At 40.0% G+C, this 14,306-nt stretch overlaps 1 protein-coding gene across 1 annotated transcript in view; it reads right to left on the bottom strand.

Moving 5' to 3' along the window:
- Positions 1-6,914: 6,914 nt before the first annotated feature.
- The window catches only part of LOC134649126 (plectin), a 33,068-nt gene continuing 25,676 nt past the window's right edge, over positions 6,915-14,306 (bottom strand). The window contains exons 7-11 of the mRNA XM_063503842.1: positions 14,051-14,226; positions 11,383-11,689; positions 10,498-10,606; positions 7,922-7,981; positions 6,915-7,136 (exon numbers count right to left, since the gene is read on the bottom strand). Coding sequence (XP_063359912.1) covers positions 6,915-7,136; positions 7,922-7,981; positions 10,498-10,606; positions 11,383-11,689; positions 14,051-14,226 — 874 coding nt within the window. The remainder of the gene's footprint in view (positions 7,137-7,921; positions 7,982-10,497; positions 10,607-11,382; positions 11,690-14,050; positions 14,227-14,306) is intronic.

The raw sequence follows: 14,306 nt of genomic DNA on the forward strand, positions 1-14,306 counted from the left end.
CGTTATATTTATTGTTTTTCGTTTCATACAAAAAATTGTATTGACAAAATCAGTGCTGATTAGAAAAGGTAGGTCAGCAATGGACAGAAATCAATTTATCCACTTGTACAAACATAAAATGTGAGAAAAAAAAAAGTTTATTACAATCAGTTTGATAACTGGTGATTTTGTAGGTCTTGTTTAGACCGATTTAAATTGAATTGTCTATCAAGATAATTGGGTAGAAGCGTCAGGAGTATTGCGGCAAGCCCCAAGCATGATCTAACTTAAGTAACTTACTGATAGACCCTGTGTACACTGGCGTTTCTGACCAGCAGTTCTTCGTCGATTATGCCCTAAATAATATGTACAAAGTCGTGTCACCGACACCAGCGCGTATAAAATCAGAAACTTTAGTATGTACTACAGGCTCTTAACCGACTCGCTGCCTTTTATTTAGAAATAATTACTTGACGCGCATGACGCGTCACGGCCCGCGAGTCGGTAGCTGAGCACTATTATTTAAAGTTTCATTCCTCGCTGTATAATAAGTTTCCATTTATTTATGAATTACACGATGCAGGCGAGTCCTTCAAATGCATTTCGCAATCTTGCGGCTGGCACACGACGTATTTATTGATGTTGTAGGTATATTAGACTTATCATGAAATCGAACAAGTGAATTTGGATTTTACTGTGTTGAAGATGTATTTAATAATTATATTGTATAGTTAATGAGATGAAAGGTGTGCGTGCGATGATATGAGAGGGATGGTATGTCGTCGTAACGTTAGATAGGGATACCTAATATGTGTATTCATAATATTCGATGGTCGCAGCCCACTGACTGATATATATGTCTGTAATATAAGTACGTTTAGGGTTAACCATTTTGTTGGGCAAACGGTTCTATTATAATCACGTCATCGTTGCCTACTGTTCCTTCTTACGTTACTGTTTCTGAATTGTACTACATTTTAATCACTTTGCCATTGAATTGTTGTGTATGGAAGACTACATAATAAAATAATAATTATTGTAACTACTTATATATTATCGCAACATTTAATTCGATCACTTTTGGCTTGGCTCATTTTAATAAGGGTAAAATTTTCACGTCAATGGAACAGTCACACGAAAAAGGAACAGTCTTGGAAAACTTTTCTTAATACTTTCATACATAAAAGATAATTAAAATGAAATTGAACTAAAATGTATCTCCACAGATTTTTTTTGTGGAGGTAAGAAATACTTTTATTTTTTTATCAGGCATTTCCTAAATATTTATATTTTTGAAAACATACATGTACCTACACTTGTTCATAATTTTGTTCTGTCTTAATTTATAAACAGTAATTGTGTTAGTAACCTGCAGTTTATTTCTCTCATATTACGAACTATTACGCAAGTTGTACTAATCCCTGAATTAACTCATATTTCCGCCCAGGTTTGTTAAGATTACAGTATACAATTGTAACACGGTATTTTGTCAGCACTATCATACTTATATTTATAGTAAAAAAAACTAGCTAATGACCCTTAGAAACCCTGAGCAATAAAAAAAAAGAACTAGTGGAAAAATTGTAACAGTTAAACATGTAATATTATGTTAATGGATATGTCAAATAAATGTCTCAAACATAATCATTTATAGTTTTAATTTACTTGAACTGCATTAAGTTTAGTCTGAATGGCTTATTTGATTGGTGAAACAGGAACTGCCCAAACATTTCTGCATCCATCCATAATTAGAGATATTTCGTGCTAGATTAACCTTTTCGACGCCGTGTCAAACACAAAAGCTGTCACGCTGACGCCACGTCACCTAAGTGTCAAAACTGAAATTGAACTTTATGCATATGCACCGTAGGTCTATGTTTCTCTGTGGTATGTGACCGATTAATCGGTTTTTGGCGTTGAACCTACGGTGCGGATATATCGGTCATTAGCGTCCAAAAGGTTAAGCACTTGTAATTTACGCTGAAAACCAGACTTTATTTCAATGATATTAGAGTTGAGGTCGCGATAATTTTTAGTGTGCTATAATAAGTTTTTTTTTTTCAACTGACTCTAGGTACATACCACTTGCTACGCTTGGATAAGTATAGAAAATAAAAGAATAGATAAGTAGATTTCTGAATATTTTATTTACACATTATTTACATCACATGATTTCACAATTTGATTCTTAATCCAAATGTAAGTATTCAGCTACGGATAAAATTTGCATTGACTGGGCAGAAGTCTTCCGATTTTTATAACATAATCAAGTGTTTAGCACCTGAAGCAAGCGACGTGGCTGGACGAAGCGGTTACTGACACAGGCGTTTGTACTATTACTACTAGGGTTTATCCTCGCAATACCTAAGGCCTGTTTGTAAGAGGGTGAATCAACTTTTAGTGTCACTCTTTACCATTCACGAAAACTGGCGCGGATTTTCTGTGAAAAATTTGATAGCTAAATACAAATCTAGCGCCAGCTCTTATGAATTTACCATACGGTTAGTTGTCTAAGGGAAGAATTAACTTTCAAATCCAGATTTTATTGGATTAAAATCTACCTAACATCTATGTATGGTAGTTATGTTATTAGCCATTTTCATAATGGGCCAGATGGCGTCACAGTGGTGGGTTGGTGGATCACGTTCTGCTATAAGCATGTTAGCAGAACGTGATGCAACATTTCTTCTAACAACTGTGCCACTATTGTCACTTGTACAACGTCACAGAATAACAACAAAAAAGTTGATCCACCCGTGGCCAAACATTTTACGTGGCTAGAGTAAATTAATACATGAATAGGTGCGATTAGCCAAAGGGAATTTTCTATGGTGGCACTTGAGGCTCCTCAGGCATACCTCTTGACATACATATAAACGATTAACGCTCAATATTTCAAACTTCAACAACGACAACTAAAATACTATCAGTCTCAAGTGTTGCAATGTTGTCAGCTTGCAAATATTAACTCTCTTATCCATAAATCTGAATGTACCCTTGTCAGTTAAAATGGCTTTATGAAGTCCATGTTAACTGAAACAGGCGTTTATGAATATTATCTATTTCGTTACAGTATTTTTTACGAAAGTTTTTTAACCAGTGCGTGGCGGTTCACATATTTTTTTTTTTAAATAATATCGCATTCTGCATATAGTGAAATCGTAGTTACACCTCGTACTTTGTACATATGTTTTTACTGCATACGAGCCTAAATATAACTAAAATTCCGACAAAAATATGGCCACAGCCAATAAAAAAATGATTTCTTGTAAAGTACGTATCATGAAAATATTGATTTTTTACCATAAAAATTATACGTAGCTGTATTTTATAGTAAATAAAAAATACCACTCTGACTAGACGCCAAAAAAACCATTAGAGCCTGCCACCCATCAAAATTTTAATGTATTACAATTTTTTCTAGCAAATTACCAATTTGATTTGTTATAGGAAGTCTTCACGTGATGGAACTTAGAATATTCTTACAATACCCGCGCTGCGATCTACATGGCCTAGCACTAATGGCACTTATAATTATTGTATTCATACAGAAATTCTCATTGAAATATAGTTACACATTTCATAGTATTCAATTTCAAAAATAATTTACGAAAAGTTGATTTTTAAATGCTCCTAGGAATGAAAGATATAAATTAGTACTTAATATTACAAATAGTAAGAAACGAAGCAAAACCTAATATGGGAAAGTATATTCAATTTTCAACTGCGAAAAGTTAAAAATACAAGACATATACTTGGTCAACCAGATCTTGACAGTAGAAAAAGGCGGCAAATTTGTAAAATGTAGGCGCGAAGGGATATCGTCCCATAGAAAATTTGAATTTCGCGCCTTTTTTTTTACTAACAAGACTTGGTTGACCAGCTATATTTATAATTAAACATAATTAAACAACCTGTTTGCACGCACATAATTGAGATCAATCCAATGTGATCATAGTAATCCAGGTCCCTTCGAACGAGTTATAACCATTCCTTAAAACATCTAACATTCACTATCATTTAATTTCTTAATTCAACATAAATTTACATAAACTTTTATTACATTTGCATTAAATTTCTTGATAGATTTCCCTACATTTATTAGTCTTATTTAATATAAATTCATTGCCATCCATTTTATATTACCAAGAGAGCGTAGTCTTTTTAATATGGCTTCGTATATCCGTCTCATTTCTACAACTTATTTGTACGCACTATCTACCGGCAAGCTTTATAGGAATAATCTGTCATGGCGGGGACGGACAACTCCTACAGGGGTCTCTATTGTTTCCCAAATAGTTTTAAGCCATAATGTATTGTTTGCCCGAATTTTCGTTAGTCATAAATTCATACCTCGCAACCGAGCTAGCAAATCTGTAGCAGTTGTACGTCAAGGTTATCACAACTACGCATAAACTAAAGTACAAAAAATATTTTTTCTTTGTTTTCAAACACACCAATATTTTCAAGCAATGAAAATTCCATTTTAATATTTGAAATATATGCGAAAAAAAACCTGATTTTATAAACAAAATAACAGATACATTGAAACGCATCTAATATTGACATTGACCTGTTAATTTATATTATTTGACAGTAAATTAAACCGGGTTATATCGGAAGAGGATCAACAAGGTTCTCGATCAATTTTATTAATCTTACATACAATAAAGTTAAAGCAAAATGGTTCATCATAATCGCCAACCCTGACACAAAACTGTCATATGCTACGGTTTTGCTAGCTCCGTTGCGGGGTATAATTTATTTAATTCAGAAACGCGTCACTTTTCAGGATTGCCATAAAACAAACCTAACCTAACCTATCTATAGGATACCCAAACGAAAATCCTGAAATGTTAACGGTTTCAGTTTTATGAGTAATGATAATATGACAAACAATACATTACGACTTAAAACTTTATGGGAAACAACGGGACCTCCTCCTACAGATATAACTCGAACGCTCTATAGGGACCGAGGTGTTTTCAGTTCGTCATCAACAAACATGTTCAAGGAAATCTTATTGTGATGACAAGTAAAGATCGTCTCGGTCCTCGCGCTTAGCTGAGTCTAGTTACACAAAAACCTTTATTTCCGAGACTAAACTCAAACCAATGCGCTCTACGAGTAAACGGGGACCGAAAAGTTTTTAGTTGTTCATCAACACACACATATTATTATCATATCGCAATTTCAGAACATGACATGTCAGACCACACTTTTAAAGCTTATTTTCCACCCAGTTGTGATGGATGACAAGTAAAAATTGCCTCGGTCCCGGTTACGCTTGGTCGGAGTAACCTCTATACAGGATGATTCATGATGCAGGACTAAGCCTACACAACCAGTAAACGTAAAAGAATCATTCACCACAATATTTAAGTAAAACAATCACGCTTTTTTTCTGTTGTTACACTTTTTGGTAAGGACAAATTTAATTATCTACAATCATGGTTACCCTACAACATAAAACCTTTTTAACCGTTATTTTGAGTATGAAGAAAATAAAATGTCACACTTGGGTGATACAATTTTTCAAAAGTAACCGGACTCCGATGACATTCAATTTGGCACTTGTTGTGGATAAAAGAAAGAGGGTGACCATAAATGTCGTGAATAAATTAAAACTTTTTTTAAACAGTATAAAATAAATTAAAGTTAATCTCACAAATACTGGTACGAAACAGTTGTATATAACTTACTGTATGCGTAGGCTTGATCCTGCTCGTCTCCCGAATCACCCTGTATAGACCTCTCTTCCGTAGTTAAACTCACGCCAACGTGCTAATTGATGAGAAGTAAAGTTAGCTTAAAGTAAGAACGCTAAGCACGAAGAATTTCGTACATTAACCCGTTTATTCCTATCTCTATCGCACGCGCGTAATTAATAATTATACTGCTATTCCGTCCTTGATGCCAGCGGGCAGACACTGCGCGAGCGGGACAGCAATATACTTATGAGCGAGTGATAGAAATAGGTCAATGTACGAAATTCTTCGTGTTGTGCGTCCTTACTCTAGGTCCCAGGAACACTTGGTCTGAGTCTAGCTACTTATACCTATACCTCTTTGAAACTAAACTTCAGTAAGCTCGACTGCTTTCTATCTAGGTATCTTGCAATTATCTATGCTAAACATTTCATGCAACGAATTAGTGTCTAATGGTACTTAGTTATTTGTGCTTTTTACCATAACATTTCGTAATTAAATATTATAGTGTTATTTCAATATTTTCAAAGTTTACTGTTCGTTTTATTTAGAGCGGCGAAAAACTTCATTTGAAATGTAATAAGTAGAATAAATGGACGATTATGACCAGCATAAACGTACCTATTTCGTCCGACCCCGCAGGCCCACACTGGCGCCTTTTGAGCGTCGGCGGCTGGTCAGCGCAATGGAAAACGGTGTCATCGTGCAGTCGTTGCGTCAAACAACAGCCATATAGGGCCACCCCACATCTGGCGTGTTTCGAGCGTCGGCGTCGGTCAGCGCTATGGGTAATGACGTCGCTGCGCAGTTGCGTCGACGTCGCGTCGACGTTGCGTCGCGCAGGGCCATAGAGTTGTAGACGCCGACGAGACGCCGACGCTCGAAAGACGCTAGATGTGGGGTGGCCCATAGTTGACTAGACACCGACATAGAGAAAAAAATACATAGAGTGCTCACTCCAGTTTTAGTACCAAAAAGACTATTAGCATCTAGCATCGAGTAGCGGAACTATCAGTACTGCTACTTGACAATAGATGTAGCACCGACAGGAAAGTCTTATGCTGTTGAGATAAGACTTTCCGGTCGGTGCTACATCTATTGTCAAGTAGCAGTACTGATAGTTCCGCTACTCGATGCTAGATGTAGACACTGAAATTAATAGTCCGAACTGATGTATGGAGTGAGCACTCTTGTCTTTATTTCTCTAGGACACCGAGGACCGGGAGACTAGGCGGTGGTGTGTAGCGGCGCGGGCGCGGGTTGGACGGGCAGGCGCGGCTCGGGCGGGGGCGTGGCCACGGCGAAGGCGAGGCGCTCGAGGCGGCGCTGCAGCGCGGCGAGGCGCGGCCAGGCGCGCACGAGCGGCTGCCGCGCCGCCAGCGCGCCCAGCGCCGCGTCCAGCGCCTCGTAGCGCCGCCGCCGCTCGCCCTCCGGGCACGCCGACAGCTCCTGGGGACGACCGATTATATTTACTCTGTTGTCACACTCGCGTCGCGATTTATTTCGCCTCTTTACATTTATAGCGTGTCAAAGGCCCGTCTCGTTTCGAACATAGACGGAGAGAATCATACCGGCTCCGTCTTAAGGTACGTTTACACGCTTGCCGAGGCTTGGCAAGCGTCTACAAGCTTCAAGCCTTTACAAACGCTTGGATGCCATTTACATGCTTGCGAGTGCGTAACTGTGTTCCGGACAAGCAAGCATGGCAGACGTGGACGTTGTGTCGGCAATTGCTCTAAGTAAACACTAAACACGCGCCAACGTGTAAATATGTCGCAAGCGCTTGCCGCAAGCTCCCTTTGATCTGTCTCCAAAAACCGACACTAGCCCGGATCGCGACAAGCTCTTGCAAGCTCACGCAAGCCAAGCCAAACAACCCCGTTCACACGCTTGTGTTTGTGGAAGCTTGTCGAGATTTGCCAAGCGTGTAAACGTACCATTACACTAGTGCCGACACCCAAAAGAAAAAGATGAATATATATTTGTTTGTTCCTATTTCCTGACAAATCGGTTTGATCGACCATATTTGTTCTTTAGATTTCGGGCGGACGTATGTGGCGTTGTCCGAATCGAATAAACGATATCGACGTTTCTAATTTCTATTTCATATCACAAACGAAGCTAGCCCGAGTCCGACGTTTCACGAGTCGAAAGTGGCCTACTTAGTAATTAACGCATATCTTTATTGAGTAACAAATTTTGGCTTTATTACATTAAAAATGCATCTTATTTACCTCCTCGATGAAATCCAAGTCGTCCTCTTCACCGATTTGTGCCAGTTGTTTTTTGAGCGTCTGAAACACGGGACGGCGTCAAAAATTGGTACCTCGAATACAAATTGACAAGACGACGCGGCGTATAAATACATCGCCTTGTCAAATTGTTCTTTTCATATTAAAATAAAGAAATGAAAAAGCAGCAATATGAATGCTGCTAATAAATTTGCAAAATAACTACAGCTGTTTATTTATTTACATTATACACAGGGTTGTTATTTACATTCCACCAAGTTTTCGTTTAATACACCTAAACGATTTATTTACAGGGCTCAGTGTTTATTTACAAAAAGTGCAAACCTGGGTCGTCGCGGTAACGCTGAGTCACTATGTTCTGTCCTATATGAAGTTACTAAATTGTATACATACTTACATAAAAAATACACTGTATTTACACCATACATAATAATTACAATGTTATTTATAAATTAACGTGTTTCAATTAGTGAATGTTTATCGATTGATAACATTAATTATGTAGTTGTAATGAAATAACATACATAAATAGCACAATAAGTTAATTAAAACATAATGTAATAATTACAATAAAACTGATATTAAATATAAAATGTGTCGAGCTTGGTTATAGGTGTATTTGTAAAATCGTTTGCATCAAAGGTTATTTTGTTTTCAATTAATTATTAACAAGTTTGAATGACCGCTCACCATCACAATTATCAACGCTTTCATTCTTAACCTAATGTAGCGAGCTGCATAAGTGCATACCTACATTATGAAGGGAATTATTTCTTAAAGTATTATATATTCATAAAGTGGGAATGCACTTTTGTAGCTGGATGTACAGTCAGTCAGCTGCAGAGAAGATTGAACCCAATACATAGAAATTTGTATACAAAGGTGCTAAGCGAATAGTATTGCTGACTCTACATTTGTTATAAAATGTTAGTGTTAAAATACAGTAAATGCCTTTAAATACAGCTTGTTAGTGTAACGGAAATATAGGTGTAGTAATGTAGATATCAAGAAATAAACCAACACTTTCGGCATCAACACGAAATACCCAATAAGATCGAATCCAAATAACCCCTAAAATGCAATCGATTATACAGTGCGTAGCAACCAGGACAGAACATGGTGACCTGTGCTCCTAGAAGCGGTGAGGCGAACCAGCGAATGAGAAATATTAACCTGAGCGTCTTATTCTTGACTCGAGATCGCCAAGCAGGGCCTGAATGGTGTAAATACCTGTTTCACATTAAACCAGTTAACGGTACTAACATTACTGTTTGATGTAGGAATGCTGCTTAACATAGATTGCTGTTCAATATACTTATGTGAGGAATTTATTATGGTGTGATATTTCTAGATATGGATGACGGTTATGATGTATAGGTATAAAATGTATGCCGGAAAACAAAAACATTTATATTTTAATCTAGTCTTTGATAAAATAAAAACATATTATTGTATCTTTATTCATGTTGTGCCGAAGTTGTATGTAAATCACCTTATCAAAAAAAATATCATTCTACCAACTTTATAATTAGTTATTATTTAACCAACTAAAGCAAATAAGTAACGCTTATCGCCGTATCAATAGAAAAGACCAAATATATTAGTCCAGATAGGGTCTAATTTTGTACAACTTTAAGTATACGAAAAAATCAAAACACACTAGAATAACTTTTAAATCTTTAGATACGGATTCCTGTATTGTATGTCAATCGAAAAGTTATGGTACGTTTACACGGTTGGCAAGTCTCGCCAAGCTTCCACAAACACAAGCGTGTGAACGGGGTTGTTTGGCTTGGCTTGCGTGAGCTTGCAAGAGCTTGTCGCGATCCGGGCTAGTGTCGGTTTTTGGAGACAGATCAAAGGGAGCTTGCGGCAAGCGCTTGCGACATATTTACACGTTGGCGCGTGTTTAGTGTTTACTTAGAGCAATTGCCGACACAACGTCCACGTCTGCCATGCTTGCTTGTCCGGAACACAGTAACACACTCGCAAGCATGTAAATGGCATCCAAGCGTTTGTAAAGGCTTGAAGCTTGTAGACGCTTGCCAAGCCTCGGCAAGCGTGTAAACGTACCATTATTATAAAAGTTCAAAATGAGTAAGCTAGTGTGTGTAGGTACCAGGGATGTTGCGGATACAGATTTTTTGACATCCGCGGATGCGGATATTTAAAGGCTCACATCCGCGGATGCGGATGCGGATGTCAAGATTAGGTACTTAGAAAACGTCAAATATTACATTTTTAGTATTTTTTTATTTAAAAAAAACGAAACGTTTAGTATTTGAGCAAGAATATAGGTGCGTTATATTTAGTAAACAGTAACTTGGCCGACTTTTCTGGATCTAGACGATTTCGTTATAGGTAATGACGAAATTACCTAGCACTTACGCCGCCGCTAAGACGTTCCTGTACCGACTTGTTCGACATCCGCATCCGCATAAGCTCCGCATCGATTTTATGCGGATGCGGATGCAGATGCGGATGTTGAAAATAATGCGGAAGTTCCGCGGTTGCGGATGCGGATGCGGATGTTCGCAACATCCCTGGTAGGTACTCACTTCCACGGAGTGGCGGTACTGCTCCATCATGTGCTTGCTGGCGTCCAGCTCGGCCAGCTTCTTGACCACCACGTCCGCCACGCTCTTCTCCGTCACCTCTATTTTGTCTCTGGAACCACCGTTTACAAACGTTTAGCGGCTAACGATGGTTACATAAGTTGCACTATGTATTGTACTCTCGAGCTTACTTACTGCTGTGGTTATTATTCATGGTATGTTTTTAAAACGTTCAAGCTGATTAAGGTATTACATCACACAAATCTTTGGGTTTGCGTAGTGTGATATTTGATCCTGATTACCACCAGGGTACAAATTGTAACTACTCTATCTGGCAAACGGTCTTTACAATGTTATTTATGTAATGTACATTAGCCACAATTAGCGGATCAGGTATTGTCGATAATAATGAAGTATATCTAGCGCCTATTAGTCTGCTATACTGCATTTAAGATTAGTTCTGTGAAATACCGTACATATGTTTATTTGCTGTATTTGTAGAGGCTCGCGAATGTGGTTCGCTGTCCGATGTATTTTTGTTTTCGTAAAACAACCCTCCAAACAAACAAATTAAAGTGATTATTACTTTTGGTACATATATATAACGTACTTGTAAAGCTGTATACGTAGTTAGGTTTCCAACGCTGAATTATCTAATATCTTTAAACGAGCAATTCTTGCATATTTATTTATTTATATATATATACATTTCGGGGATCTCGGAAACGGCTCTAACGATTTCGATGAAATTTGGTATATAGGGGTTTTCGGGGGAGAAAAATCGATCTAGCTAAGTCTTATCTCTGGGAAAACGCGCATTTTCGAGTTTTTATATGTTTTTGTAAGTAATAAGGATTTGCCAGAATGTCAATATAGTTAGTAACTCACTTGAGCGCCTGCGCCAGCCTCATAGAATCGGCGTCATCAGTGACAGCGGCGGCCGCAGCGGCCAAGCGTAGCGCTCGCAGCAGTTCGCTCAGACGGTTGTCCAGCGCCAGCACGCGCTCCAGCAGCGTGCCGCGCTCCGCGTCCTCGGCCTCGGAGCGGTGCCGCTGCGCGATCGCGGCCGACAGGTTGCGCAGCGAGTCCCGCTCGGACGTCGAGTCCGGGTCGCAGGACTCGCGCTCCGGGGATAATTCATCGCCGCTCCACGCGCCGCCCGCCTCGGCGCCCGACCACCATTCCTCCGCGCATTCTGTACAATATAACAATTTAAAGTTAGCTGTTTTGAAAACATACGACACCGAGACTCGTGTAGCACTAAAAAAAACAAGGGCGAGTCGGACTCGCGCACGGAGGGTTCCGCACCATCAACAAAAAATAGAGCAAAACGAGCAAAAAAACGGTCACCCATCCAAGTACTGACCCCGCCCGACGTTGCTTAACTTCGGTCAAAAATCACGTTTGTTGTATGGGAGCCCCACTTGAATCTTTATTTTATTCTATTTTTAGTATTTGTTGTTATAGGGGCAACAGAAATACATCATCTGTGAAAATTTCAACTGTCTAGCTATCACGGTTCGTGAGATACGGCCTGGTGACAGACGGACGGACGGACGGACAGCGGAGTCTTAGTAATAGGGTCCCGTTTTTACCCTTTGGGTACGGAACCCTAAAAATGGTGAGACATCTTTAGACAGAAGATTACGCTACGTCGAGGAATCATCGATGAGGGGAGCGAGTTCCCACTGTAGCCAATAATGAACGAGTACCGATAATTTGTTTTGTTCTCTGAACTATTCGGTAAACGTCGGGCGTAGGGAGCTTCTAATGTAAAACGCCTAGAGACTAAGGGCTCATTTAGACGGCGCGCGAACTCGCATGCGATTTTAGTTACATTGCGGACCACTGAGGTTACATCAATTCAGCCGACCGATCAAATGACGCAATGTAATGAAACTCGCATGCGAGTTCTCGCGCCGTCTAAATGAGCCCTAATGCCCGATTCACATTATTCCAGTAGCATTCCAGTCCAGCAATCCAATTCAGTGCTGGAATGCTACTGGAATAATGTGAACTGACACTGGAATGTACCCATTCTAGTGAGCATTCCAGTCCAGTGACTGGAGAGACCGTCTACTTTTTCATTCCAGCTCACCTAATCCAGCGCCACTGGAATAGTGTAGACAGCCATTCCAATTGCAATCCAGTGCTGGATGGAACGCTGAACAGTGAAAAGACTGGAATATGCCCGGTTCACATGATTCCAGTCCAGTAATCCAGCGGGCTAATCCAGTCCAATGCTGGAATAATGTAAACGATATGATCCAGTCCAGCACTGGACTGGATTAGCCCGCTGGATTACTGGACTGGAGTAATGTGAACCGGGCATAAAGCTTAAACAAAACAAACTGGCAAATGCTGGAACAATTTGCCGCCACCAGTAGCTAACAGTAAGTCCCTGGCGGTTTTCAAACTACGTTGCAAGGCTTATTTACTGGACCTCCAAAAGAAATTAACGTACACTTTTGGTTGAGTGACCTTTAGATATTTAATTTTAATTAAGTTAGCACTTTTTTATCCACTGCGCATTGTTCGGTTTTGCTATCCTGTCCTATGTGTAATAGTGTAAATGTTACTACTGTCCTTAGCTAGATATAAATACGGCGGTGGCAGAATAACAGCGTCCGTTGCTGGAAGTCTTTAGGGCCGCTGTGCCCCGTAGTCTTTTGGCACAGACATTAGCTGAGCCACCTTCCCTTTCAATTAGTTTGTAAGCATTATTGTGTACTTTTATTATGTACCTATGTTCAAACTCTTTGAATAAACGTCTTTTATTATTATTCCTTTATTTATTTATGTTCTCTAAGTTAGGGTTTTTTACAATATGAATATAAAAGTAAAATATAAAAACACTTACAAAACAATAAAAAATACATATAAACACATTATAAAAAACCTAACCTAGGGTGCCGCCAGCAGCGGGGCAAGGCCCAAGCTGCCGGTGGTCAGGGCTGCAGAGAGAGGAACCGGCGGACTATCCGCGCCGTGTCCAAGATCACCGCCTTCTGCATCTGGCCCTTCATCCAACCACCTAGCGAGAGTCTCTCAAGATGTTGGTCGAGACTCTTCGCTATTAGACCGTTCGCTGAAACAACTATCGGGACAATGATCGTCGAATCAACATCCCACATGGCGGTTATCTCGTGAGCCAAGTCTAGGTACTTACTGGACTTGTCCTTCTCGGCTTTCACGAGATTCTCATCATGGGGGATGGTGATGTCGACGAGCACGGCCCGGCGCTGCGATCGATCTATTATCACAATGTCAGGCTTATTGGCTACAATAGTCCTGTCAGTGATGATAGATCGATCCCAATAGAGCGTGGCACGGCCATTCTCGAGAACTGGCACAGGTGAATACTTGTAGTACGGTACTTCGCGGTCCACAAGACCGTATAGAAGAGCAAGCTGCTGGTGAATAATCCTGGCTACGAGATTATGTCTGTGCAAGTACTCGCCGTTAGCAAGATGAGAACAACCGGAAATGATATGCCTGAGTGACTCTCCATTATTATTATTATAAATGGCTTCGCCATGGCTGTAGCTGTAGTTACCGGGGTCGGTGACGAGGCAGGGCTCGGTCTCGGAGTCGAGCAGGTCGGCGGAGTTGTCGTCGGAGACGCGCGAGCGGTCGTCGTCAGGCGGCGCGGAGCGGAGCGCCTTCGCCACGGCCGTCAGCAGACCGCCGCCCTGTTCGTCCGGCGATAACGCCTCTCCGCTGTCGCTGCGGCTGCGGATTAGTACATTATTGTCGAGGCTCGGAAGTAGCTACTTGCTGGCTGAGGATTCGTTTTAAACGGACGACCTTGG

Source organism: Cydia amplana, chromosome 6 (assembly GCF_948474715.1).
Source record: "Cydia amplana chromosome 6, ilCydAmpl1.1, whole genome shotgun sequence".
In the NCBI taxonomy this organism is placed as follows: Eukaryota; Metazoa; Arthropoda; class Insecta; order Lepidoptera; family Tortricidae; genus Cydia; species Cydia amplana.